The sequence below is a fragment of the Rhinoraja longicauda genome, chromosome 10 (assembly GCF_053455715.1).
Source record: "Rhinoraja longicauda isolate Sanriku21f chromosome 10, sRhiLon1.1, whole genome shotgun sequence".
NCBI classification, from domain to species: Eukaryota; Metazoa; Chordata; class Chondrichthyes; order Rajiformes; family Arhynchobatidae; genus Rhinoraja; species Rhinoraja longicauda.
This window is the reverse complement of record NC_135962.1, coordinates 7,400,132-7,425,552: the sequence shown is the minus strand read 5'-3', so window position 1 is coordinate 7,425,552 and position 25,421 is coordinate 7,400,132. Positions and strand designations below refer to the sequence as shown.

The 25,421-nt window shown below is 50.0% G+C and overlaps 1 protein-coding gene across 2 annotated transcripts in view; it reads left to right on the top strand.

Annotated features, from left to right (window-relative positions):
• The first annotated feature begins 12,895 nt into the window (after positions 1-12,895).
• The window catches only part of plekhh1 (pleckstrin homology domain containing, family H (with MyTH4 domain) member 1), a 142,299-nt gene continuing 129,773 nt past the window's right edge, over positions 12,896-25,421 (top strand). For both annotated transcript variants that reach the window (XM_078406159.1, XM_078406158.1), the window contains exon 1: positions 12,896-13,066. In XM_078406159.1, coding sequence (XP_078262285.1) covers positions 12,941-13,066 — 126 coding nt within the window. In that variant the 5' untranslated portion in view covers positions 12,896-12,940. The remainder of the gene's footprint in view (positions 13,067-25,421) is intronic.

The window sequence follows — 25,421 nt, the reverse complement described above, 5'->3', positions numbered from 1 at the left end:
CAGGTGCAGCTCCTGAAGGGACATGTGGTGGAGTTGCAGAGGCAGTTGGATGACCTCAGGGCCATCCGAGAATGCGAGAGTTTCCTCGACAGGACCTATTGTGAGGCTGTCACGCCAAGGGTCCAGGTCGAGCGAAGGTGGGAGACTGTTTCAGGGGGGAGTGGACGTGGACTACAGGAGACCCCAGTGGCTGTGCCTATTGCAAATAGGTATACCCTCTTGGGAACTGTCGGGGCAGAAGACGTTTCCAGTCCGAGTGGCGGACCTGTTGGCAAGGATACTCGACAGGGGAGACCGAAGTCTGGAAGAGCCGTAGTGGTCGGTGACTCCATAGTCCGAGGGACGGACAGAAGATTCTGTGGCAGCAGGAGGGACTTGAGGATGGTCTGTTGCCTCCCTGGTGCCAGGGTTCAACACATCACAGACCGGCTTCAGAAAATCCTAGTGAGGGAAGGCGATCAACCTGAAGTCGTTGTGCACGTGGGCACGAATGACGTCGGGCGGAAGAGGAAGGAGGTGCTACAGCGGGAGTTTAGAGAGTTGGGAAAAGCGCTGAGAAGTAGGACGTCGAAGGTGGTTATCTCTGGACTGCTACCGGTACCTCGTGCTGGTGAGGCCAGGAACAGAGAGATAGAGGGTATGAATTTATGGCTGAGGGGCTGGTGCAGAGAGCAGGGATTTAGATTTCTGGACCACTGGGATCTCTTCTGGGCTAGGGGTGACTTGTACAAAAGGGACGGGTTGCATCTTAACAGCAGGGGGACAAACATTCTGGCAGGCAGGTTTGCTAGTGTGACACCTGTGGCTTTAAACTAAGTAGTGGGGGGGAGGGGTTAACAAATTGTGAATATGAAGATGAGGTCAAAGGGAATACAGGAGATATTGCAAAAGACTCTCGGAAGAATGGAAACAGAAGTTCTAGAGCGGAAAAGAAATTAAGGGCAGGGCCAATTGTGAACGATGTGAGAGAGGAGGTAAATACAGAAGTTAAAGTGTTGTACTTAAATGCGCGTAGTATAAAAAATAAAGTGGATGAGCTTGAGGCTCAGTTAGTCATGGGCAAGTATGATGTTGTAGGGATCACTGAGACATGGTTACAAGAGGACCAGGGCTGGGAACTGAATATTCAGGGGTACACAACGTATAGAAAAGACAGACAGGTGGGCAGAGGGGGTGGGGTTGCTCTGATGGTAAGGAATGATATTCATTCCCTTGCAAGGGGTGACATAGAATCAGGAGATGTTGAATCAGTATGGATAGAAATGAGAAATTGTAAGGGTAAAAAGACCCTAATGGGAGTTATCTATAGGCCCCCAAACAGTAGCCTCGACATAGGGTGCAAGTTGAATCAGGAGATAAAATTGGCGTGTCAAAAATGTAATGCTACGGTGGTTATGGGAGATTTCAACATGCAGGTAGACTGGGAAAATCAGGTTGGAAATGGACCCCAGGAAAGAGAGTTTGTAGAGTGCCTTCGAGATGGATTCTTAGAACAGCTTGTACTGGAGCCTACCAGGGAGAAGGCAATTCTGGATTTAGTGTTGTGTAATGATCCTGATCTGATAAGGGGACTAGAGGTAAAAGAGCCATTAGGAGGCAGTGATCACAACATGATAAGTTTTACTCTGCAAATGGAAAGGCAGAAGGGAAAATCGGAAGTGTCGGTATTACAGTATAGCAAAGGGGATTACAGAGGCATGAGGCAGGAGCTGGCCAAAATTGATTGGAAGGAGGCCCTAGCAGGGAAGACGGTAGAACAGCAATGGCAGGTATTCTTGGGAATAATGCAGAGGTTGCAGGATCAATTTATTCCAAAGAGGTGGAAAGACTCTAAGGGGAGTAAGAGGCACCTGTGGCTGACGAGGGAAGTCAGGGACAGCATAAAAATTAAGGAGAGGAAGTATAACATAGCAAAGAAGAGTGGGAAGACAGAGGATTGGGACTCTTTTAAAGAGCAACAAAAGTTAACTAAAAAGGCAATACGGAGAGAAAAGATGAGGTACGAGGGTAAACTAGCCAATAATATAAAGGAGGATAGCAAAAGTTTTTTTAGGTACGTGAAGAGGAAAAAAATAGTCAAGGCAAATGTGGGTCCCTTGAAGACAGAAGCAGGGGAATTTATTATGGGGAACAAAGAAATGGCAGACGAGTTAAACCGTTACTTTGGATCTGTCTTCACTGAGGAAGATACACACAATCTCCCAAATGTTCTAGGGGCCGGAGAACCTAGGGTGATGGAGGAACTGAAGGAAATCCACATTAGGCAGGAAATGGTTTTGGGTAGACTGATGGGACTGAAGGCTGATAAATCCCCAGGGCCTGATGGTCTGCATCCCAGAGTACTTAAGGAGGTGGCTCTAGAAATAGTGGAAGCATTGGAGATCATTTTTCAATGTTCTATAGATTCAGGATCAGTTCCTGTGGATTGGAGGATAGCAAATGTTATCCCACTTTTTAAGAAAGGAGGGAGAGAGAAAACGGGTAATTATAGACCAGTTAGTCTGACATCAGTGGTGGGGAAGATGCTGGAGTCAATTATAAAAGACGAAATTGCTGAGCATTTGGATAGCAGTAACGGGATCATTCCGAGTCAGCATGGATTTACGAAGGGGAAATCATGCTTGACAAATCTACTGGAATTTTTTGAGGATGTAACTAGGAAAATTGACAAGGGAGAGTCAGTGGATGTGGTGTACCTCGACTTTCAGAAAGCCTTCGACAAGGTCCCACATAGGAGATTAGTGGGCAAAATTAGGGCACATGGTATTGGGGGTAGGGTACTGACATGGATAGAAAATTGGTTGACAGACAGAAAGCAAAGAGTGGGGATAAATGGGTCCCTTTCGGAATGGCAGGCAGTGACCAGTGGGGTACCGCAAGGTTCGGTGCTGGGACCCCAGCTATTTACGATATACATTAATGACTTAGACGAAGGGATTAAAAGTACCATTAGCAAATTTGCAGATGATACTAAGTTGGGGGGTAGTGTGAATTGTGAGGAAGATGCAATAAGGCTGCAGGGTGACTTGGACAGGTTGTGTGAGTGGGCGGATACATGGCAGATGCAGTTTAATGTAGGTAAGTGTGAGGTTATTCACTTTGGAAGTAAGAATAGAAAGGCAGATTATTATCTGAATGGTGTCAAGTTAGGAGGAGGGGGAGTTCAACGAGATCTGGGTGTCCTAGTGCATCAGTCAATGAAAGGAAGCATGCAGGTTCAGCAGGCAGTGAAGAAAGCCAATGGAATGTTGGCCTTCGTAACAAGAGGAGTTGAGTATAGGAGCAAAGAGGTCCTTCTACAGTTGTACCGGGCCCTGGTGAGACCGCACCTGGAGTACTGTGTGCAGTTTTGGTCTCCAAATTTGAGGAAGGATATTCTTGCTATGGAGGGCGTGCAGCGTAGGTTCACTAGGTTAATTCCCGGAATGGCGGGACTGTCGTATGTTGAAAGGCTGGAGCGATTGGGCTTGTATACACTGGAATTTAGAAGGATGAGGGGGGATCTTATTGAAACATATAAGATAATTAGGGGATTGGACACATTAGAGGCAGATAACATGTTCCCAATGTTGGGGGAGTCCAGAACAAGGGGCCACAGTTTGAGAATAAGGGGTAGGCCATTTAGAACGGAGATGAGGAAGAACTTTTTCAGTCAGAGGGTGGTGAAGGTGTGGAATTCTCTGCCTCAGAAGGCAGTGGAGGCCAGTTCGTTGGATGCTTTCAAGAGAGAGCTGGATAGAGCTCTTAAGGATAGCGGAGTGAGGGGGTATGGGGAGAAGGCAGGAACGGGGTACTGATTGAGAGTGATCAGCCATGATCGCATTGAATGGCGGTGCTGGCTCGAAGGGCTGAATGGCCTACTCCTGCACCTATTGTCTATTGTCTATTGTCTATTGTCTATAACTTGTGAACTATCTCCGGTATCAAGCAGCATCTGCAGTTCCTTCCCACACGTTTGTGTCTGATGTGCGCGTGGCTGATCTGAGGTGGCGGGACCTTGTCTGCTCGACGGGCAGCAAACCTGCAGTGACAGCACGTTCAAGGGGTCCTCCAAGCCGGAAGGCCGGCGGCTCAGCTCCCAGTCTGGAGACATAATCCATGTGGACAAATCGGCACAGCGCTGCCACATCATCAAAGGCAACCGTCTGTCAGAGCGACCGCGAGCGGGTGCCACCGGTGGGTGTTGGAGCTTGGCACGATTAGTGGAGACGAGTTTGCATGCAGCAATGTAGACGTGGTCTGACTGCTTTGACTACCGCTGATTAGCGAGGGTGCAAGGTGTACAGAGATTCAATGGCGGCTTAATCGCACTTCTTTCTGTTGCTGTACATGTTGTCTGTTATCAACGGATAGGAACCAGGCAGCACATTGACTTCCCAGTTGTTTCCCATCCTTGCCAATATTTAAGTCTTTGTTCTTTGTTCAGAACCTGTGTGCCGTTTCACTGCCTGTGTGTACACACGTGAAGCTCGTAGCTCTGAGTCTCATCCGTGCTTTCTTCTCGTCTTCTTTACTTTCCCCTTTTTTCTAACTCCCCCTTTTCCAGTTTGTTTCACGAGTTCACAGGTTATAGGAGTAGAATTAGGCCATTCGGCCCATCGAGTCTCTACTCCGCCATTCAATCATGGCTGATCCCTGCCTCCCAATCCCATTCTCCTGCCTTCTCCCCATAACCCTTGACACCAGTTCTAATCAAGAACTTGTCTATCTCTGCCTTAAAAGTATCCACTGACTTGGCCTCCACAGCCCTCTGTGGCAATGAGTTCCACAGATTAACTGCCCTCTTACTAAAGAAGTCCCTCCTTTTTAAAAGTGCACCCTTTAATTCCGAGGCTATGACCTCTGGTCCTAGACTCTCCCACCAGTGGAAGCATCCTCTCCACATCCAGGAACTCCAGGTTTTCCTCCTTTGCACCATCCCTCCAGTCCCTATTCCCTGTTTCAGCCAAGTGTGCATGTGCGAGCCTGACTATCTGTCTCCCGAACTGGGATGTTGCAGTTGGTAGAACTTCCTCTTATAGACAATAGGCAATAGGTGCAGGAGGAGGCCATTCGGCCCTTCGAGCCTGTACGCACCGCCATTCAATGTGATCATGGCTGATCATTCTCAATTAGTACCCCGTTCCTGCCTTCTCCCCATACCCCCTGACTCCGCTATCCTTAAGAGCTCTATCCAGCTCTCTCTTGAATGCATTCAGAGAATTGGCCTCCACTGCCTTCTGAGGCAGAGAATTCCACAGATTCACAACTCTCTGACTGAAAAAGTTTTTCCTCATCTCAGTTCTAAATGGCCTACCCCTTATTCTTAAACTGTGGCCCCTTGTTCTGGAATCCCCCAACATTGGGAACATGTTTCCTGCCTCTAACGTGTCCAACCCCTTAATAATCTTATATGTTTCGATAAGATCTCCTCTCATCGTTCTAAATTCCAGTGTATACAAGCCTAGTCGCTCCAGTCTTTCAACATATGACAGTCCCGCCATTCCGGGAATTAACCTAGTAAACCTACGCTGCACGCCCTCAATAGCAAGAATATCCTTCCTCAAATTTGGAGACCAAAACTGCACACAGTACTCCAGGCGCGGTCTCACTGGGGCCCTGTACAACTGCAGAAGGACCTCTTTGCTCCTATACTCAACTCCTCTTGTTATGAAGGCCAACATTCCATTGGCTCCGGAGATCCGGGATCAATGCTGTTGAATGCCTGTGCGGAGTTTGCACGTTCTCCTGCGACTATGTGGGTTATCCTCCGGGTGGTCATGTATCCTCCCACATCCTGAAGAAGTTTGAATTGATAAGTAATTGCCTGCTGTAAAGTGCAGAGGTGAATGATGGAATCTGGCATGTGATGAATGAATGAATGAATGAATGAATGAATGAATAGGTTTATTGGCCTAGTATGTGCATATACAAGGAATGTGCCTTGGTGCTCCGCTCACAAATGACAACACAAACATACAGTTAACAATTAAGAATAAAGCATAAACACATCAAAACAATAAGGATACAACATTATGGTCTAAACATGTGGGTGAAAATATGTGCAGAGTAGGGTACAGGAAAAACTATTTAGGAATGGAATTGCTCTGAGAACTGTTGCAGGCTCTGCAGGACAAAGTACAAAATGGCCTCCAGTCATAAGGAAGTATGGATATCTTCCTTTCTCTTCCCCAAATCGATATTCCTCTCCTATTCTCTTCCTCGCGTTACATCCCTTCTTAACTCCAACAAAGACAGTTTTTGTAGATATACCACATCTTGACATTGTTACGCCTCCCAAGGTGCACTATTTGGGATCACCAAGGAAAGTTTTAACATCCCCATCATATTCGAGAGAGTTGGATGTAGCTCTTGGAGCTCACGGAATCAAGGGACATGGGGAGAAAGCAGGAACGGGGTAGTGATTGTGGATGATCAGCCATGACCACATTGAATGGCAGTGCTGGCTCGAAGGGCTGAATGGCCTACTCCTGCACCTATTGTCTATTGTCTATGATCACATTGAATGGCGGTGCTGGCTCGAAGGGCTGAATGGCCTACTCCTGCACCTATTGTCTATGGTCTATTGTCGCGGTGAATGGCGTTGCTGGCTCAAAGGGCCGAATGGCCTACTCCTGCACCTATTGTCTATGTTTCTATCCCACCACACCAGCAGATGGTGGGAGTGGGTTCTGGTCAAAGAAGGGAAGTGAGACGGAGGGCATGTCTGCCATAGGGAGCACCAGGTTCGACCAGTCTGATCAGCTTCAGGCAGGAGCCAGGGAGTGGGTCGTGTCAGTGATTGTATAACAGGGGCGTTGCTGGGAACCAGAGCCTATGGTTTTGGTCTTCCTTGGGTTTAATTGAAGAACACTTCTGCCTGCTTGGTGGAAGCAGCAAACCAAAGATAGTGCTGGGGTGAGAGAATTGCCGGTGAGGTGAATACCTGGTTGTTGTCAGCATTGTGGAGCCTGGCATTTTTAAGGGGGGCGTTCCCAAGAGACCAACGTGTGGATAAGGCAGAAGCAAGGAGCTACAGATGCTGGTTTACAAAAAGAAAGTCACAAAGGGCTGATGACACTCAACAGGTCAGGCAGCACCTCTGGAGAACATGGGTAGGTGATGTTTCTGGTATATAGCATATAAGGCCATTCTCTCTCTCCACCCTGCTTCCACCTTCTAGCCTCTAGCTCCAGTCATAGAGGTGTCCCTTGGTGTTGCCTGCTTGCTTTGGAACTGTTCCAAGTTCACTAACTACCAGCGCCACTTAGGAGAAGGACACTTTCTTCCCCACCACTTGTCCCTAAATTTCCCTTCCTTAAAAGTAAACATGGTAGTTTTAGTAGAGCTTTAGTAGAAATGTTACTAAATTTCCATATTTTAGAGTTTTAGGAGACAGCTGATCTTGTATTGTTGTCGGTTAAGGGAAGAGAGAGAGCTGTGTTGAACAGCTCGAGTGTGTCTGCCATCTGGAGACTGCGTTGATCTAACGCACATAGTGTAGCAGCAGGCTCTCACATTACAGGCCAGCTTGGGTTGCCAACTGTCCCGTATTAGCCGGGACATCCCGTATTTAGCTAAATTGGCTTATCCTGTATGGGACTATCCTTGTCTGGGGATGCTGTGGGCCTGGACACTGTAGGCCCAGACAGTGTAGGCCCGGACGCTGTAGGCCCAGACAGTGTAGGCCCGGACGCTGTAGGCCCAGACAGTGTAGGCCCGGACGCTGTAGGCCCAGACAGTGTAGGCCCGGATGCTGTAGGCCCAGACAGTGTAGGCCCGGACGCTGTAGGCCCAGACAGTGTAGGCCCGGACGCTGTAGGCCCAGACAGTGTAGACCCGGACGCTGTAGGCCCAGACAGTGTAGGCCCGGACACTGTAGGCCCAGACAGTGTAGACCCGGACGCTGTAGGCCCAGACAGTGTAGGCCCGGTCGCTGTAGGCCCAGACAGTGTAGACCCGGACGCTGTAGGCCCAGACAGTGTAGGCCCGGACACTGTAGGCCCAGACAGTGTAGGCCCGGACGCTGTAGGCCCAGACAGTGTAGGCCCGGATGCTGTAGGCCCAGACAGTGTAGGCCCAGACAGTGTAGACCCGGACGCTGTAGGCCCAGACAGTGTAGGCCCGGACACTGTAGGCCCAGACAGTTTAGGCCCGGACGCTGTAGGCCCAGACAGTGTAGGCCCGGACACTGTAGGCCCAGACAGTGTAGGCCCGGACACTGTAGGCCCAGACAGTGTAGGCCCGGACGCTGTAGGCCCAGACAGTGTAGGCCCGGACACTGTAGGCCCAGACAGTGTAGGCCCGGACGCTGTAGGCCCAGACAGTGTAGACCCGGACGCTGTAGGCCCAGACAGTGTAGGCCCGGACACTGTAGGCCCAGACAGTGTAGACCCGGACGCTGTAGGCCCAGACAGTGTAGGCCCGGTCGCTGTAGGCCCAGACAGTGTAGACCCGGACGCTGTAGGCCCAGACAGTGTAGGCCCGGACACTGTAGGCCCAGACAGTGTAGGCCCGGACGCTGTAGGCCCAGACAGTGTAGGCCCGGATGCTGTAGGCCCAGACAGTGTAGGCCCAGACAGTGTAGACCCGGACGCTGTAGGCCCAGACAGTGTAGGCCCGGACACTGTAGGCCCAGACAGTTTAGGCCCGGACGCTGTAGGCCCAGGCAGTGTAGGACAGTGTTATAGGAAGAAAACTGCAGATGCTGTTAAAATCTGTGCCTACCTTCCCGACAGTGTAGGCCCGGAGGCCCGGGCGCCGCCTGACGGAGGTTGCATAGCAACCCGCCTCCCAGCCCGGGCAGCCGCCATTGATGGAGCGGGAGCACGTGGCCGCTGGCTGGGTGAGGTCACGCGGGGCGGTGACGTCACCTTGCCCCGTGTTTGGGAGTGAGATAGTTGGCAGCCCTACAGGCAACATAAGAATTGAGAGGTTCACAGATGATTGGAAATTGTCTCTCGTGTGTGTGTGGGCGAGTGGTAGAGGTTTGGAGGAAGAGTCGACGAGAGAGTGGGAGGAATTTAAAAATGTTGGATTGGCAGAAGATTGTCAATGCCAGATTGATGTTCAGTGAAAGCTCAGTGGGTTGAAGGGCCCTGTTCTGTGCTTTGTCCCTCAATGACTCCAACAGAAAAGGTAGTTCAGTGCATCCTTGATTTACATGCAGAAAGGATGCCAAAATGCAAGTCGAGGGAGCATGGTTCATTGAAGGGCATGAATTGATGGGTTCTTGATGAGGTAGGTACTGTTGCTGCCTAGCGCCCTAGGTTTGGTGCTGACCTCCACTGTTGTCCTCTGCATGTTCACCCTGTGAACACATTGTCTTCTTCGGGGCGTTCCAGTTTCCACTGGCATCCCAAAGACGCCAATGTTGGGAAGTCCCCTCCACATTCTCCCTCCAGTTCAGTTTACTTTAGTTGATTGTCACGTGTACCAAGGTAGAGTGAAAAGCGTTTGTTGCGTGCTAACCAGTCAGCAGAAAGACAATACACGGTTACCATCGATCCATTTACAGTGTACAGATGCATGATAAGGGAATAACATTCAACGCAAGGTAAAGCCAACAAAGTCCAATCAAGGATAGTCCGAGGGTCACCAAAGAGGTAGATAGTAGTTCGGCACTGCTCTCTGGTTGTGGCGGGATGATTCAGCTGCCTGATTCTCCTCCACTACACAACAGGAACAAATTCTCAGTGGCCAATTAACCTCTCACCCCACGTGTCTTTGAGACGTGGGAGGATGCTGCAAGACGCGGAGGAAACCCATTCAGCCGCAGGTAGAAACATCCAAACTCCACACAGACTGATTCTGCCCAAGATCGGAATTTAAATCCGGGACTCTGGTGCCCTTGGGCATCGGCTTTACTCGCTGCCCCTCCATGCTGCTCTTGGACAAGGTGCCTCGGGGACTGCGGATGCGGGGAGGCTCGCAGTGTGTCCTAGGGTGGAATGGCATTGAGTGGAATGGTCATGACTGGGCAAAGAATGGTGCACAATTTGAGGCTTTGTTTAGTTTAGAGATCCAGCGCGGAAACAGGCCCTTTCGGCCCACCGGGTCCGCGCCGACCAGCGATCCCCACACACTAACACTATCCTACACCCACTAGGGACAATGTTTACATTTATACCAAGCCAATTAACCTACAAACCTGTACGTCTTTGGAGAGTGGGAATAAACCGAAGATCTCGGAGAAAAACCACGCAGGTCACGGGGAGAACGTACAAACTCCGTACGGACAGCACCCATAGTCGGAATCGAACCCGGGTCTCTGGCGCTGCAAGCGCTGTAAGGCAGCAACTCTACCGCTGCGCCACCGTGCCGCCCTGTGACTGGATGGACGTGAGAGAGCGATGATTCCAGCTGGAATCGATAAGAGGACAATTCCCAGTCAGGAATCATGTGCCAGTCAAACAACAGGGGTGATTAGTCCAGGCGACACCAGCCATGTTGTCCCTGGAGATCGGGTTTGCCTCAGCCTGCCGGGGGTCAGGTGCAGCAGCCTCTCAGCCTCCGAGTGGCTCCCCTGACTCTCCCCTTGTGTTCACTGGCCGGCGTTTGATCATTGAGCCGGGTCTTAATGTGCCCGTCATGCAGAAAGACACTTGGCCCTTTGTGCGCTGATTATTCCAATTAGCATGGTTTGTGAGCATTGACGCTGGGACAATAGGTGGAAGCGGTTGGGTAAGTCCGGGCCTTGAGTTCCCGGTCAGTGTCCCATTCCATCGGTCTGCTTGACAACGTCTTGCGGCTAAACTCTTCATTTCCCCAAGAACCCCTTTTTCCCGGAGATCAGTTCACACGGCGCCACAAAGGGGCAAAAGGCAACCATTTGCTAGTTGTCGCCATTTTGACTTTGAAGCTGAGAATGAGTGGGAGCAAAGGAGGTTGGTGGTGTGTTGGGGGGGGGGGGGGGGGGGGGGGTGGATGGAGGGTTGTCCAGCTTCTGGACTTTTGGCATGTGAACCAGCTTCACTATCCAGACTAAAGGGAAAAGAGAGATAGAGACGGTGATGTCGAGAGATATACACGTAACTGCCTTGCAGTTGCCTCCTCCTGCTCTTAGTTTAGTTAAGGGATACAGCGCGGAAACAGGCCCTTCGGCCCACCGGGTCCGCGCCGACCAGCGATCCCCGCACATTAACACTATCCTACACCCACTAGGGATCATTTTTACATTCACCAAGCCAATTTACCTACAAAACTGTACGTCTTTGGAGTGCAGGAGGAAACAGAAGATCTCGGAGAAAATCCACGCAGGTCACGGGGAGAACGTGCAAACTCCGTACAGGCAGCACCCGTAGTCGGGATCGATCCCGGGTCTCCGGCGCTGTAATCGCTGTAAGGCAGCGACTCTACCGCTGCGCCATCGTGCCTTATGCCAAGAACTTCCCACTTACCTTCTCAGCCAGCAGCCTTGCCTTGCAGTTCCTCTGCACGTTCACCCTATGATGTGCATGGTCTTCTCCCGGGCGCTCCAGTTTCCAATGACATCCCAAAGACGCCCAAGTTGGGAAGTTCCCTCTTCCCCACTTTCTCCCTCCAGTTTCGACTTCACTACGCAACCATTTACCAGTTGTCGCCATATTGACTTTGGCTGAGAATGGGTAGGAGCAAAGGAGGTTGGTGGTGTGGTGGGGGGGGGGGGGGGGGAGGGGAGGTGGAGGGTTAACTAATGGGAGTTTTGGCATGTGAACCATCTTAACTCTCCATACTAAACATGAGAGCATTCTGCATTGTCTTAGATTTTCAAGACATGTGTGATACTTGGGCTCCATCAGCCACCCCAGGAGCGTCTAAAGGCCCCTCTTGGACCATTTCCTAGATTTTAAGGCCTGTCCTGTAATGGGCCCTCAGTCCTGAGGGTCTCAATCCAAATGGTCAACAATTTTTTTTCTCTCTCCCCTCCCTCTCAAGATGCTGCCCGCTGTGTTCCTCCAGCATATTAGTTTTTGCCCCTGTGTTTAGCCCTCAATCAATGTCATCAGAAACACAACTTGTTCAACATAAGGTCACAAGGAATAGAGGCAGAATTAGGCCATTCGGCCCATCAGGTCTACTCCTCCATTCAATCACGGTTGATCCACCTCTCCCTCCTAACCCCATTCTCCTACCTTCTCCCCATAACCCCTGACAACCGTACTAATCAATAAACGGGACCTTCTTCTTGTGTGGGACTTTGCTATGTTCCAATTACCTGCTGTATCTGGTCTTGCAACACTGTCCAATGCTATCATATCATATCATATCATATATATACAGCCGGAAACAGGACTTTTCGGCCCACCAAGTCCGTGCCGCCCAGCGATCCCCGTACATTAACACTATCCTACACCCACTAGGGACAATTTTTACATTTACCCAGCCAATTAACCTACATACCTGTATATCCAACACTCTTTTGAATACACCCACTGCCTTCTGTGGCAGGGAATTCCACAGATTCACAACCAAAGATACTAGAGGAGCAAGATAGACCGCTCGACCCTATAAACCGTAGTACGCCAGGGCGCCATTTTAGTAGGCAGAAACTTGCAGAAACATTTAAAAAGCAAAATAACAAAAATCTGTGAATTGAGAGATGAGATATATTCTGCATTTTAATGGTATCATCACACATACTGTTCCCCAAAACACTGATTACACTGCGAGAGGCATAACGAACGGTGGGTTTTGCTTACTAAAATGGCTCTTTTGCGTGCTACACTTCAGTATAGGCGACTTCAACGGAGTGGTCCATCTTGTCTCCCTAGTATCTTTGTTCACAACTCTCTGGGTGTAAAAGGATTTTCCTCATCTCCGTTCTGAATGGCCTCCCTACCCCTTATTCTTAAACTGTGACCCCTGGTTCTGGACTCCCCCGACATCGGGAACATGGGAATTACTTCATCTGGTAACGCTTCTGTGTTTGCAGGCTCGGAGGACCACCCGGCCTTCTCCACGCCGGTGACGGCCGCTTACCATGGCACTGGTGGCAGAGAACGGCAATGGCGGCTCGGACTGGCAGAAGCGGTGCATGGTGCTGGAGTCCCAGCTCTACAGGTTCCGGCTGCAGGCCTGCAAGATCCGCGAGCTGCTGGCCGAGAAGGTGAGCGGGAAGCCCGTGGCGTTAAGAGCAGGAGGAGGCCACCAGCCAGGCCCCTCCAGCCCTGGCCCCCTCCATTCAATGAGACCATGGCTGATCTGATTGTAACCTCAATGCCTTGATTCCATCTGCACACGGTGACCTTAAACCCCTTTGGTTTGTCGGGGAAACTGACCGTATCTGTCTTGATAATAGTCAAAATCTTTCTCCACCAGCTTTTAAACGAAAGACTTTTGGTCTTTGGGAGAAAAATCCTGCCTCATCTCTGTCATAAATGAGCCAATAGACAATAGGTGCAGGAGGAGGCCATTCGGCCCCTCGAGCCAGCACCGCCATTCAAGGTGATCATGGCTGATCATTCTCAATCAGTACCCCGTTCCTGCCTTCTCCCCATACCCCCTGACTCCACTATCCTTAAGAGCTCTATCTAGCTCTCTCTTGAATGCATTCAGAGAATTGGCCTCCACTGCCTTCTGAGGCAGAGAATTCCACAGATTCACAACTCTCTGACTGTAAAAGCCGTCCCTAATTCTGAGGCAGCGGGGAATCGATCTGCTTGATGGAGGCAGGCCAGTGAAGTATATGCTGAACTATCCATCAATATATAAACATGACTTAAGTCCTAGTCAGTCCAGTTGCTCCGCTGAGGAGAATCAGTTTTGAAGGGGGGAACATTGGGATCGCTCTGCGGTGGCCTATGGGTAGGATCAGGATCATCCTCCCGGAATCAGGGCAAAACTTTAAGAGGGAAATTGGGGAACAGCTTCTCAAACAGGAGTGTGCTGGAAATCTAAAGCCCTCATCTCAAGGCCACGGGCAGCAGTGGCAGTCAGAACCACACGGCGAGATGGACTGATTCTTGGTGGTAATCGTATCAGTAGAAATGGGGGAAAGGCAGGTTTATATTAACTGGAATTTAGAATGGGCTTATATTCACTGGAATTTAGAAGGATGAGAGGGGATCTTATAGAAACATATAAAATTCTACAGGGATTGGACAGGAAAAAATGTTTCCGATGTTGGGGGAGTCCAGAACCAGGGGGCACAGTTTAAGAATAAGGGGTCGGCCATTTAGGACTGAGATGAGGGAAAACCTTTTCACCCAGAGAGTTGTGAATATGTGGAATTCACTGCCACAGAAGGCAACGGAGGCCGATTCACTGGATGTTTTCAAGAAAGAGTTAGATATGGCTCTTAGGGCTAACGGAATCAACAGATATGGGGAAAATGCAGGAACGGGGTACCAATTTTGGATGATCAGCCATGATCAAATGTAATGATCATATTGGTGCTGGCTCGAAGGACCGAATGGCCTACTCCTGCACCTATTTTCTATGTTTCTAAATGGGGTTTAGTTTCAGAGCAGCCGTGGTGTAATTGAGAGCATGCCAGCTCTGAACGGTTGACTCCTGTTTCCAATATTCCTGTTGTAAAATCTGACATAAAGAATGGGGCATTTTGCAGCTTGGCAGGTTCTGAACGAGAGGGTCAGTTGGAGAGCGTTAAAATAGTTGAATCTAAGGGTTCCTGCTTGAATGAAGATCTGAGAAGTGAACTTGGTACCAAGGTCCAGAACCCTTGTGGTCCTGACTCCACTAGGTGACGTGGAACAAAATAGAAGTGAGCTAAACACTTTGACTTTTACAAGCTCCGACATGATGGTCAGGCTTTAGTTTTTAGTTTAGAGATACAGCGCGGAAACAGGCCCTTCGGCCCACTGGGCCCGCGCTGACCAGCCATCCCCGCACATTAACACTATCCTACACCCACGAGGGATAATTTTTACATTTGCCCAGCCAATTTACCTACAAACTTGTACGTCTTTGGAGTGTGGGAGGAAGATCTCGGAGGAAACCCACGCAGGTCACGGGGAGAACGTACAAACTCCGTACAGACAGCGCCCGCAGTCGGGATCGAACCTGGGACTAAGGCAGCAAGTTCGGAGTTTGTGGGCCTGTGAGGCTGATGCGGGAAATCTCAGCAGGTCTGCAGTGCTCTCTCTGTAAGCCCACCATATTAATGTCGATTTGGGTGTCTCTTACAGTTCAGCTGAAAGTCAGGCTGATGGCCCAGTAGTGTGGTTGGATGTTACAGTGCCTGATCATGTTACATTTTAACTTTGTCTTGTTAAAAGGGTGTGTGTGTGTGTGTGTGTGTGCGTGTGTGCGTGTGTGTGTGTGTGTGTGTGTGTGCGCGCGCGTGTGTGTGTGTGTGTGTGCGCGTGCGTGTGTGTGTGTGTGTGTGCGTGCGTGTGTGTGTGTGCGAGTGTGTGTGTGTGTGTGTGAGTGTGTGTGTGTGTGTGTGTGAGGTCGGGGTGAACTAGTTCTGTGTGTGGAGGGTGAGGTTTTGTTGCAGACCTCTGGCGCCTGTCCTCTGTAACAGCACTGTGTAAGGTGCACAATCCTGTGTTGGTCGTTCATCCGTGGTGGCCAGGTGTCAGTTGTAGATCGGTGCACTTTGAGTCCCACTCCCGGGATAAAAAAACATTCCCAGAATGTGGCCAAGATCAGGATTTGTCGCTTCCCTCTGTTGACCTTGGGGAAAACATGGTGAGACCTTTCCTTGGCGTGGTGAAGGGCCTTGCACAGTTCTCTCAGATGTCGACCCAGCGATAATGGAGGACCAGTGAGGAAGCGTTGGGATGCTGTGCACTGTGGAGGGGTCAACCACAGACGTTTGACACCCCTCCTCAGGGGGTTCATTTGAACTGCACTTTCTTTGCAAATTGATGCAACCCTAAATCGGGCGGCACGGTGGCGCAGCGGTAGAGTTGCTGCCTTACAGCGAATACAGCGCCGGAGACTCAGGTTCGATCCTGACTACGGGCGCCGTCTGTACGGAGTGTGTACGTTCTCCCCGTGACCTGCGTGGGTTTTCTCCGAGATCTTCGGTTTCCTCCCACACTCCAAAGACGTACAGGTTTGTAGGTTAATTGGCTGGGCAAATGTAAAACTTGTCCCTAGTGTGTGTAGGATAGTGTTGATGTGCGGGGATCGCTGGGCGGCGCGGACCCGGTGGGCCGAAGGGCCTGTTTCTGCGCTGTATCTCAAAATCTAAAGAGGTCCCACGTGATCAGCTGAATGAGCAATTCCTGCCTCCAGTTGTCCTTTCTAAAGGTGAGATGGCAGATGGAATACAGCGTAGAAAAGTCTGGAGACATACATTTTGACATACATTTTGATCGTGGGAATAAAGGCATAGACTATTTACTAAATGGAGAGAGAATTCAGAAATCTGAGGTGCAAAGGGACTTGGGAGTGCTGGTGCACGATTCCCCCAAAAGTTAATTTGCAAGTTGAATCAATGGCAAGGAAGGCGAATGCAATGCCAGCATTTATTTAAAGAGGAGCAGAATACAAAAGCAGGGATGTAATGCCGAGGCTTTATGAGGCGATGGTCAGGCCGCATTTGGAGTATTGTGAGCAGTTTTGGGCCCCATATCTGAGGAAGGATGTGCTGGCTCTGGAGATTGATCCCAGGAATGATTGGGTTAACATATGACGAGCGTTTGTCGGCACTGGGCCTGTACTCGCTGGAGTTTGGAAGGCTGAGGGGGGACCTCATTGAAACTTACCAAATAGTGAAAGGCCTGGATAGAGTGGATGTCGGAGAGGATGTTTCCACTTGTGGGAGAGTCTAGGACCAGACGTCACAGCCTCAGAATAAAATGGCGTCCTTTAGAAAGGAGATGAGGAGGAATTTCTTTAGCCGGAGGGCGGTGAATCTGTGGAATTCTTTGCCGCAGAAGGCAGTGGAGGCCGTCAATGGATATTTTTAAGGCAGAGATAGATAGATCCTTGATTAATACGTTATAATCCTTGATTAATACTCCAAAGACGTGCAGGTATGTAGGTTAATTTGACTGGGTAAATGTAAAAATTGTCCCTAGTGTGTGTAGGATAGTGTTAATGTACGGGGATTACTGGGCGGCGCGGACTTGGTGGGCCGAAAAGGCCTGTTTCCGCGCTGTATATATATGATATGATATGATATGATAATACGGGTGTCTGGGGTTATGGGGAGAAGGCAGGAGAATGGGGTTTGGAGGGAGAGATAGATCAGCCATGATTGAATGGCGAGCAGACGTGATGGGCCGAATGGCCTAATTCTGCACCCATCACTCATGCATCGCTCCGCAATATAAGCCCAAGTTCAGAAGTGGGTCAATGGCTGTGCAGATCCCCAGGGCTTCCCGAGGTTGTGGGAGGCACCAGGTTGACGAGTTCTTTCTCACATCTCTGTGTGGTGTGAAGGTGTCTGTCTCTGGTCCGGAGTGCACATAGTGAGTTGGTCGTCGATCGGCTCCACCAGTGACACACTCAAGCAGGGCCTGAAGTCACGGCTCCTTTTCTTTTAATCCAGCTTGTAATCACCAGCTCCTGATTGATACCAGCAGCCCAATTCTATAATTAGAAAGAGCAGAACTGGCCAAGGGAGACTTGGGGAGGCAACAAAGCTGGTGACGAGGGGGGGTTATTAAAAGCTCGTGGTTTCACATTGCAACGTGTGCACCACCAGATCTGGTCTCCACCGCGAGGGCAGGCCCACCACTAGTGCGGCCACGGACCCTGTTTGATCACTGCCCTTTGTAGTTTCTTCCAAAGGGTCATTTTCTGCTTGATGACGTGTTAGACGCCAGCATAGAAGACTGGCACAACACTCATCCCAACCTTTCCCTTGGCTGGGCACCAAGTAACGCGGGCTGGAGACCGAATACAAACTCCCTGCTTTGCCCTGCTGCTTCATGTCGATTCCCAGGCATGGGGGGTCCTGGTAACATGTTGTGCTTGGAATGATTTTATTTTGGGAGGTGGGGAGGGGGGTGGAAGCTGCTAGCTGCTTTTTTAAATGTGGTTCAGTGGAGGACCAACAGAGATGTCCACGCATGACGGAGGTTGTGGGTTTAAATCCTGCAGCTCCCTCCCCTTTTTGAGTCTAGGCAGTCTGCACCTGCGCAGTTTAAAGAGCACACGAGGTTTGGATACCAGATCAGGCACAGGTCAAATTCAGTGCCACGCTAATCTCCCTCCATCGTGTCCTGTAGAGCATGGCCAGGTCAGAAGTGGAATAGATCAGATTGGAAGGCAAGGCTTTTGAAGGTTTTTGCTATGTGCCCAAGTTGGCTGTGTTATAACACAGTCTGTTTTGGAGTGTGCCGAGGTGCTGTGGGCATCAATGCGAGATGCTTAGAACATAGACTTAGAAGATAGGTGCAGGAGTCGGCCATTCGGCCCTTCGAGCCAGCATTGCCATTACAATGTGATCACGGCTGATCATCCAAAATCAGTACCCCGTCCCTGCTTTTTCCCCATATTCCTTGATTCCGTTAGCCCTAAGAGCTAAATCTATCTCTCTCTTTTGAAAACATCCAGTGAATTGGCCTCCACTGCCTTCTGTGGCAGAGAATTCCACAGATTCACAACTCTCTGGGTGAAAAAGTTTTTCCTCATCTCAGTCCTAAATGGTCGACCCCTTATTCTTAAACTGTGACCCCTGGTTCTGGACTCCCCCAACATCGGGAACATGTTTCCTGCCTCTAGCCTGTCTAATCCCTTAAGAATTTTATATGTTTCCATGAGATCTCCTCTCATCCTTCTAAATTCCAGTGTACACAAGCCCCGTCGACCCATTCTTTCATCATATGACAGTCCCCCCATCCCGGGAATTAACCTGATGAACCTACGCTGCACTCTCTCAATAGCAAGAATGTCCTTCCCTCAAATTAGGAGACCAAAACTGCACACAGTACACCCGGTGTTGATCCTTGGGCCATTCCTGGAAGCTGTGACGTGTCATGTGTGCCTTTGGATGTGAGCAGTTGCACGCCGAGGAGCCCATCGTGATGGGAGTCTCTGGACTTCCTTGCCCCGAAGACCAGTGAGGTCCAAGGCTTTGTACTTGTTAAGGGCTGACAATCTAACCAGCCAGGGGGATCAAGGGTTCTGGAAAGTTGGATCAGCCGTGATCTTATTAAATGGTGGAAGCGGCTCAAGAAGGTCAAGTGGCTTTGTCCTTCTCATAGTTGCACTGCACAGTAATAGGCCTTGCATCTCACCGTGCCCTGCTGACCAACAATTGGCCATCTACACCAGCTACAGTGCGGCAACGCACATTGCCGCACTGGTGGGCAAGGCAAAGCAGCGCCTTTACCACCTCAGACAGCTGAGGAAATTCAGAGTGTCTCTGAGGATCCTTCATTGCTTCTACTCTGGGGCTGTAGAGAGCATCCTGTCCGGCAACATCACAGTCTGGTTTGGGAACAGCTCTGCCCAGGACAGGAAGGCCCTGCAGAGAGTAGTGCGTTCGGCAGAACGCACCACGGGAACTACACTCGTCCCCCTGCAGGACCTATACATCAGGAGGTGCAGATCCAGAGCAAGTAAGATTATGAGGGAATCCTACCACCCCAGTAACGGACTGTTCCAGATGCTACGATCAGGCAAACGCCTCCGCTGTCACGCTGTGAAAACGGAGAGGATGAGACGGAGTTTCTTCCCACAGGCCATCAGGACTGTTAACTATTATAACTCCAGGGACTAAATTTTGTCTTCTCTATATAAACTTTAATTTATATGCTGTAACTGTAATTCTTTTTGTGCACAATCTGCAGGCATTGCCACTTTCATTTCACTGCACATCGTGTATGTGTATGTGACACATAAACTTGACTTGACTCGAGTTACCAGCACTTGGTCTGTAGCCTTCTACAGTGCATTCAGAAAGTATTCAGACCCCTTCACTTTTTCCACATTTTGTTACGTTACAGCCTTATTTTAAAATGGATTCAATTCATTTTTTTAATCATCAATCTACACACATTACCCCATAATAAAAAAAGCGAAAACAGGTGTAAAATAAGGCTGTCACGTAGCAAAATGTGGAAAAGGTGAAGAGGTCTGAATACTTTCTGAATGCACTGTATATCTTGTGGGACTCAAGTGCTCACTTAATTTCTTGTGGGAGTCTCCGTCTCCTCCACCACCCCCTCCAACAGTGCATCCCAGATTCCAGCCCTCTTTTGGAGAGGAGAGGGGAATTAAATCTTCCCCTCTAAACCTCCTCCCGCCTTCCCCAGACCTACTCTCCGCCACTGATGTTTTGGATACTTCAACAGCCTTTTCTGGCTGAGATGTACGAGTCGTCATTAAATACGGATGAGATGCGGGAAGAATAGAAACATTAGCAAATCGCATTGAACACATCCAGGGAATTGGCCTCCACTGCCTTCTGTGGCAGAGAATTCCACAGATTCACAACTGTCTGGGACTGTCTGTCTGTTCTCATCTCAGTCCGAAACAGAAGACTGGAGGGTGGTAAATGCTGTGTCTCAATTCAAGAAGGGCTGCAGAGAGAAGCCTGGGAACGTCAGGCCAGCGAGCCCAATATCAGTGCGGGGCAAGTTTTTTTTTACACAGAGAGTGGTGGGGGACTGGAGCGCATTGCCAGGGGTGGTGGTGGAGGCAGATACAACAGTAGCGTTTAAGAGGCTTTTAGATAGGCGCATGACGTGCGGGGAATGGAGGGAGGGCTGTGAATCATGTGCTAAGAGATGAGATGTTGAAAGACTGGAGCGACTAGGCTTGTATACACTGGAATTTAGAAGGATGAGAGGAGATCTTATCGAAATGTATAAGATTATTAAGGGGTTGGGCACGTTAGAGGCAGGAAACATGTTCCCAATGTTGGGGGAGTCCAGAACAAGGGGCCACAGTTTAAGAATAAGGGGTAGGCCATTTTAAACTGAGATGAGGATAAACTTTTTCAGTCAGAGAGTTGTGAATCTGTGGAATTCTCTGCCCCAGAAGGCAGTGGAGGCCAATTCACTGAATGCATTCAAGAGAGAGCTGGATAGAGCTCTTAAGGATAGCGGAGTCAGGGGGTATGGGGAGAAGGCAGGAACGGGGTACTGATTGAGAATGATCAGCCATGATCACATTGAATGGCGGTGCTGGCTCGAAGAGCCGAATGGCCTCCTCCTGCACCTAATGTCTATTGTCTATTGAGATCAGTTTATCTTGGCATGGTGTTCGGCACAAACACTGTGGGCCAAAGGGCCCGTTCAAAAGCTGACCTGTTGCATGTTTAATCCCTCCATCTCTCCCCTCCCTGTCTGAGTAGCCTCCCAAGCTTCATGCTCCCTGTGGTTTCTGCACCCCTTCCCTCCCATCCCCAGCGGACACGCCTCCAGCTGTCTGGGCCCCCGGATGTCTCATTCCTTCCACAACAACCTCCTCGCCGTCTTAAGACGCTCCTTAAAATCTGTCTCCTTCAGCAGGCCTTCAGTCACCTGACCATGCCTGGTGAGTGTCTGATGTTCTTTGATACCACCGCCGCAGGGATATATTTAAGATGTTATGCACATTGACGGTGCTTATAAATGGCGGTATTGTTTCAACATACATTGGGGCTATGATACCACTTCAGTGTGCTGGGGATCGCTCTGACAGGCAGGGAGCTAACTGTCTGGCTGTAGTCCCAGTGCAGACAATGCCAGTCCAAGCTCCAGATAGATTTAATGCTTAGGAAGGAACTGCAGATGCTGGTTTACACCAAAGACAGACACAAAGTGCTGGAGTAACTCAGCGGGTCACGGCATCTCTGGAGAGAAGGAACAGGTGACGTTTCGGGTGGATTCCCTTCTTCAGACTTTCTGAGCCGCTGAGTTACTCCTGCCTTTTGTGACTACCTTCGGTTTAAACCAGCGTCTGCAGTTCCATCCCACACAGTGAGTCCAAACTTGCCAAACGCTCATTTGCTTTCAGCTAGCATCCCAGCTGCAAATTGTACTGATGACAAATGTTGTTTTACTAATTAAAAATGAGATGTGCTGGAGTGACGGCACTGGTCTGTGGAGGGAAATGTACGGACGATGTTTCAGGCCAGGTACCTCCTTCAGATTATAAGACAATAACTGCAGACCCTGGTACAATTCGAAGGTGTTTATTCACAAAATGCTGGAGTAACTCAGCGGGTCAGGCAGCATCTCGGGAGAGAAGGAATGGGTGACGTTTCGGGTCGAGACCCTTCTTCAGACCGATGTCAGGGGGGCGGGACAAAGGATATAGGTGGAGACAGGAAGATAGAGGGAGATCTGGGAAGGGGGAGGGGAAGTGAGGGACAGAGGAACTATCTAAAGTTGGAGAAGTCGATGTTCATACCACTGGGCTGCAAGCTGCCCAGGCGAAATATGAGGTGCTGTTCCTCCAATTTCCGGTGGGCCTCACTATGGCACTGGAGGAGGCCCATGACAGAAAGGCCAGACTGGGAATGGGAGGGGGAGTTGAAGTGCTCAGCCACCGGGAGATCAGTTTGGTTAATGCGGACCGTGCGCAGGTGTTCAGGGAAGCCTGCCTTCTATCCTTCCTTTGTCCCGCCCCCCCTGACATCAGTCTGAAGAAGGGTCTCGCCCCGAAACGTCACCCATTCCTTCTCTCCAGAGATGCTGCCTGACCCGCTGAGTTACTCCAGCATTTTGTGAATAAATACCTCCTTCAGATTGATGCGGGACAGTGAAGCTGGAAAGGAAGAGGGGCGGGGGATGGGGCAAAACCTGCCGAGTGATGGGTGGATACAAATGACGGAGAGGGGGGGGCGGGGGGTGTGATTGGAGGATGGAGTAAGTGACAAGGGCTAGAGATGAAAGGGAAACAAAAGGGTGTCAGACGAGGAAAGGAAAGGAGTGAAACGTAAGGCCAGAGGGAGGAGTATTGGCGGAAGGGGAATGATCGGGAAATGTGGGACGTGGGGGTGGAAGATGAGTGTATGAGGAGAGGAGAGGAGCAGGGTATCGGGAGTGGTGGGAGGAATGTGTGCCCACCAGGGTTGGGGGGGGGTGGGGGCTAGTGGGGGGGTTATTACATAAAAAGAGAGAATCCAACATTCATTAGAATGTAAGATATCCATGCAAAATATGAGGTGTTGTTCCTCCACAGTTTGCGTGTGGCCTTGCTCTGGCAATGGATGAAGCTCAAAACAGGAAAGTCGGTACGGGAATAGGAAGGGGGGCTAAAATGATTAGCAACCGGTTGACCATGATCACATTGAATGGCGGTGCTGGCTCGAAGTGCTGAATGGCCTACTCCTGCACCTATTGTCTATTGTCTATTGACCCAGCGGGCCTAGGCAGACCCAGCACAAGTGTTCAGCGAAATCATCACTAAGTCCGCGTCCACTAACTCTCACGGCTGCCTTGACTCGACCTCCTCTAACTCTGCCGATTGCAAGCTCGCCACGTTCCAGCTCTCATGTTCTTCATCTCTACCCACATCTCATCTGTGTCCCATAGTTCTACTCTCGCTCTCCCCTCCCTCCTCCCCCCGCACCCACCCACCCACCCCACTCCAGCAGGAACAAGGGTGGAGTTCCCCTAGTCCTTGCCTTTCACCTCACCAGCCTCCAACTCCCTCTCTCTCCGGCACTTCACCACCTTCAACGTGATCCCACCACTGGTCACGACTTCCGATCCCTTTCCGCTTTCTGTCGCATCTCTCTGCAATGACTTGGTTCACATGAGACACCTTTCCATCACCCCCCCCCCCCCTCTCTCCTTCCATCCAGAATCCACAGCAACCCCTCCCAGGTGACACAGGCTCACGTGCATCTCGTCCAACTTTGTTCACTGCATTTGATGCTCCTGATATGGCCCTTTTACCTTTACCAGACTAGGCGACTGTCCGTCCAACACTTCTCTCTATCGCCAATGTAAATGCTAGTCGTTTTTAGCTCCCCTTCCAATTCCCAGACTGGCTTCTCCGCCCTTGGTCTCCTCCCTTGCCAGAGTGAGGACATGTACAAACTGGAAAAACAGCACCTCATATTCTGCTTGGGCAGCTTACAACCGAACAGTGTGAACATTGAATTCCCCAATTTCAATGAATGCCTTGCTCCTTGCCACTCTGGTGAGCACATAGATTCTCCCACCATCTCCCATCACCTGAGTCACCCTGCCCCTTTTCCCTTCTTTATATGTTCACTCCCCCATCTCGGAGTATCCCATTTCCCTATCATCCCTCCTCTTTCCCTTCCCCCTGACCCCTTCCATCCATTCCCCGCCCTTTGGCTTTGCAGTTCACTCCTCATATGTCATAAGTGATAGGAGTAGAATTAGGCCATTCGGCCCATCAAGTCCACTCCGCCATTCAATCATGGCTGATCTATCTCTCCCTCCTAACCCCATTCTCCTGCCTTCTCCCCATAACCCCTGACACCCGCACTAATCAAGAATTCTCACTCTGTACTGTACTGTTTCACCTGTACTAATCAAGAGATGTCCTCTTTTCTTATCTGACCTTTTTAATTCTCTTTTTCACCCCCAGCATTTGTTAATCTATTCTCCCCCCCATCTGGATCTACCTATCACTTGTGTCGGAAGGAACTGCAGGTGCTGGTTTAAACCAAAGAGAGACACAGAATGCTGGAGTAACTCAGCGGGACGGGCAGCATCTCTGGAGAGAAGGAACGGGTGACGTTTCAGGTCGAGACCCTTCCTCAGACTGAATTGGAAGGGTCTCGACCTGAAACATCACCCATTCCTTCTCTCCAGAGACGCACCCTGGCCTGTTTTCTCCAGCATTTTGTGTCTGTCTATCACTTGCCAGACTTTGCCGTCCCCCTGAATTTTCCAACTCACTCCAATCAGTCTGAAGAAGGTACCATCATGAAACATTATCTGCCCATTTCGTTCCACAGATGCTACCTGACCCGCCGAGTTCCTCCAGCATTTTTGTATTTTGCTGGAGACTCCAGCATCTATCTGCAGGCCTTTGCGTCTCTCTTGTTTACGATCGCTATTAATGAATTCTCAGCAGACCTGGACATGGACTCAGAACTTCCCCAGCTCAGAAACAGGCCCTTCGGCCCACCCTGCCCATGCCGACCAAAACCCCTTCATTCCAATTTAATTTGCCAGCACTTTGTTTTTAGCCTTCTCTACCTTTCCCATTCAAGTGCCTCGCAGAAAAGGAGGCCGTCTATTTTTGAACCAGCCATTTTATTATGTTTACTGCCCCATTACTCTGCAGTAATTTATGTATTTGGCGTGTTTGTCTGAGTCTGTGCCTCAGCTACTGCGAATGATTTTCATTCTACCCGTACCTCACTGCACTTGTACAATGACAACAGTGTAAACGTGACTTGACTTAATTCTACCTCTCCCAGTTTTTTTAAAATCCAGTTCCATTGTGATAGTTCCCATGGATCTGCTTCTAGTTTGATTTGCACAAAAAGCTGGAGTAACTCAGTGGGTTGTTTAACTTTGGTTTAAACCAGCATCTGCAGTTCCTTCCTACACCTCTAGTTTGATTTGGGCTGATCACATCAACCTGCTGTCCTGCAACTAACAATGATCTATTCTACATTT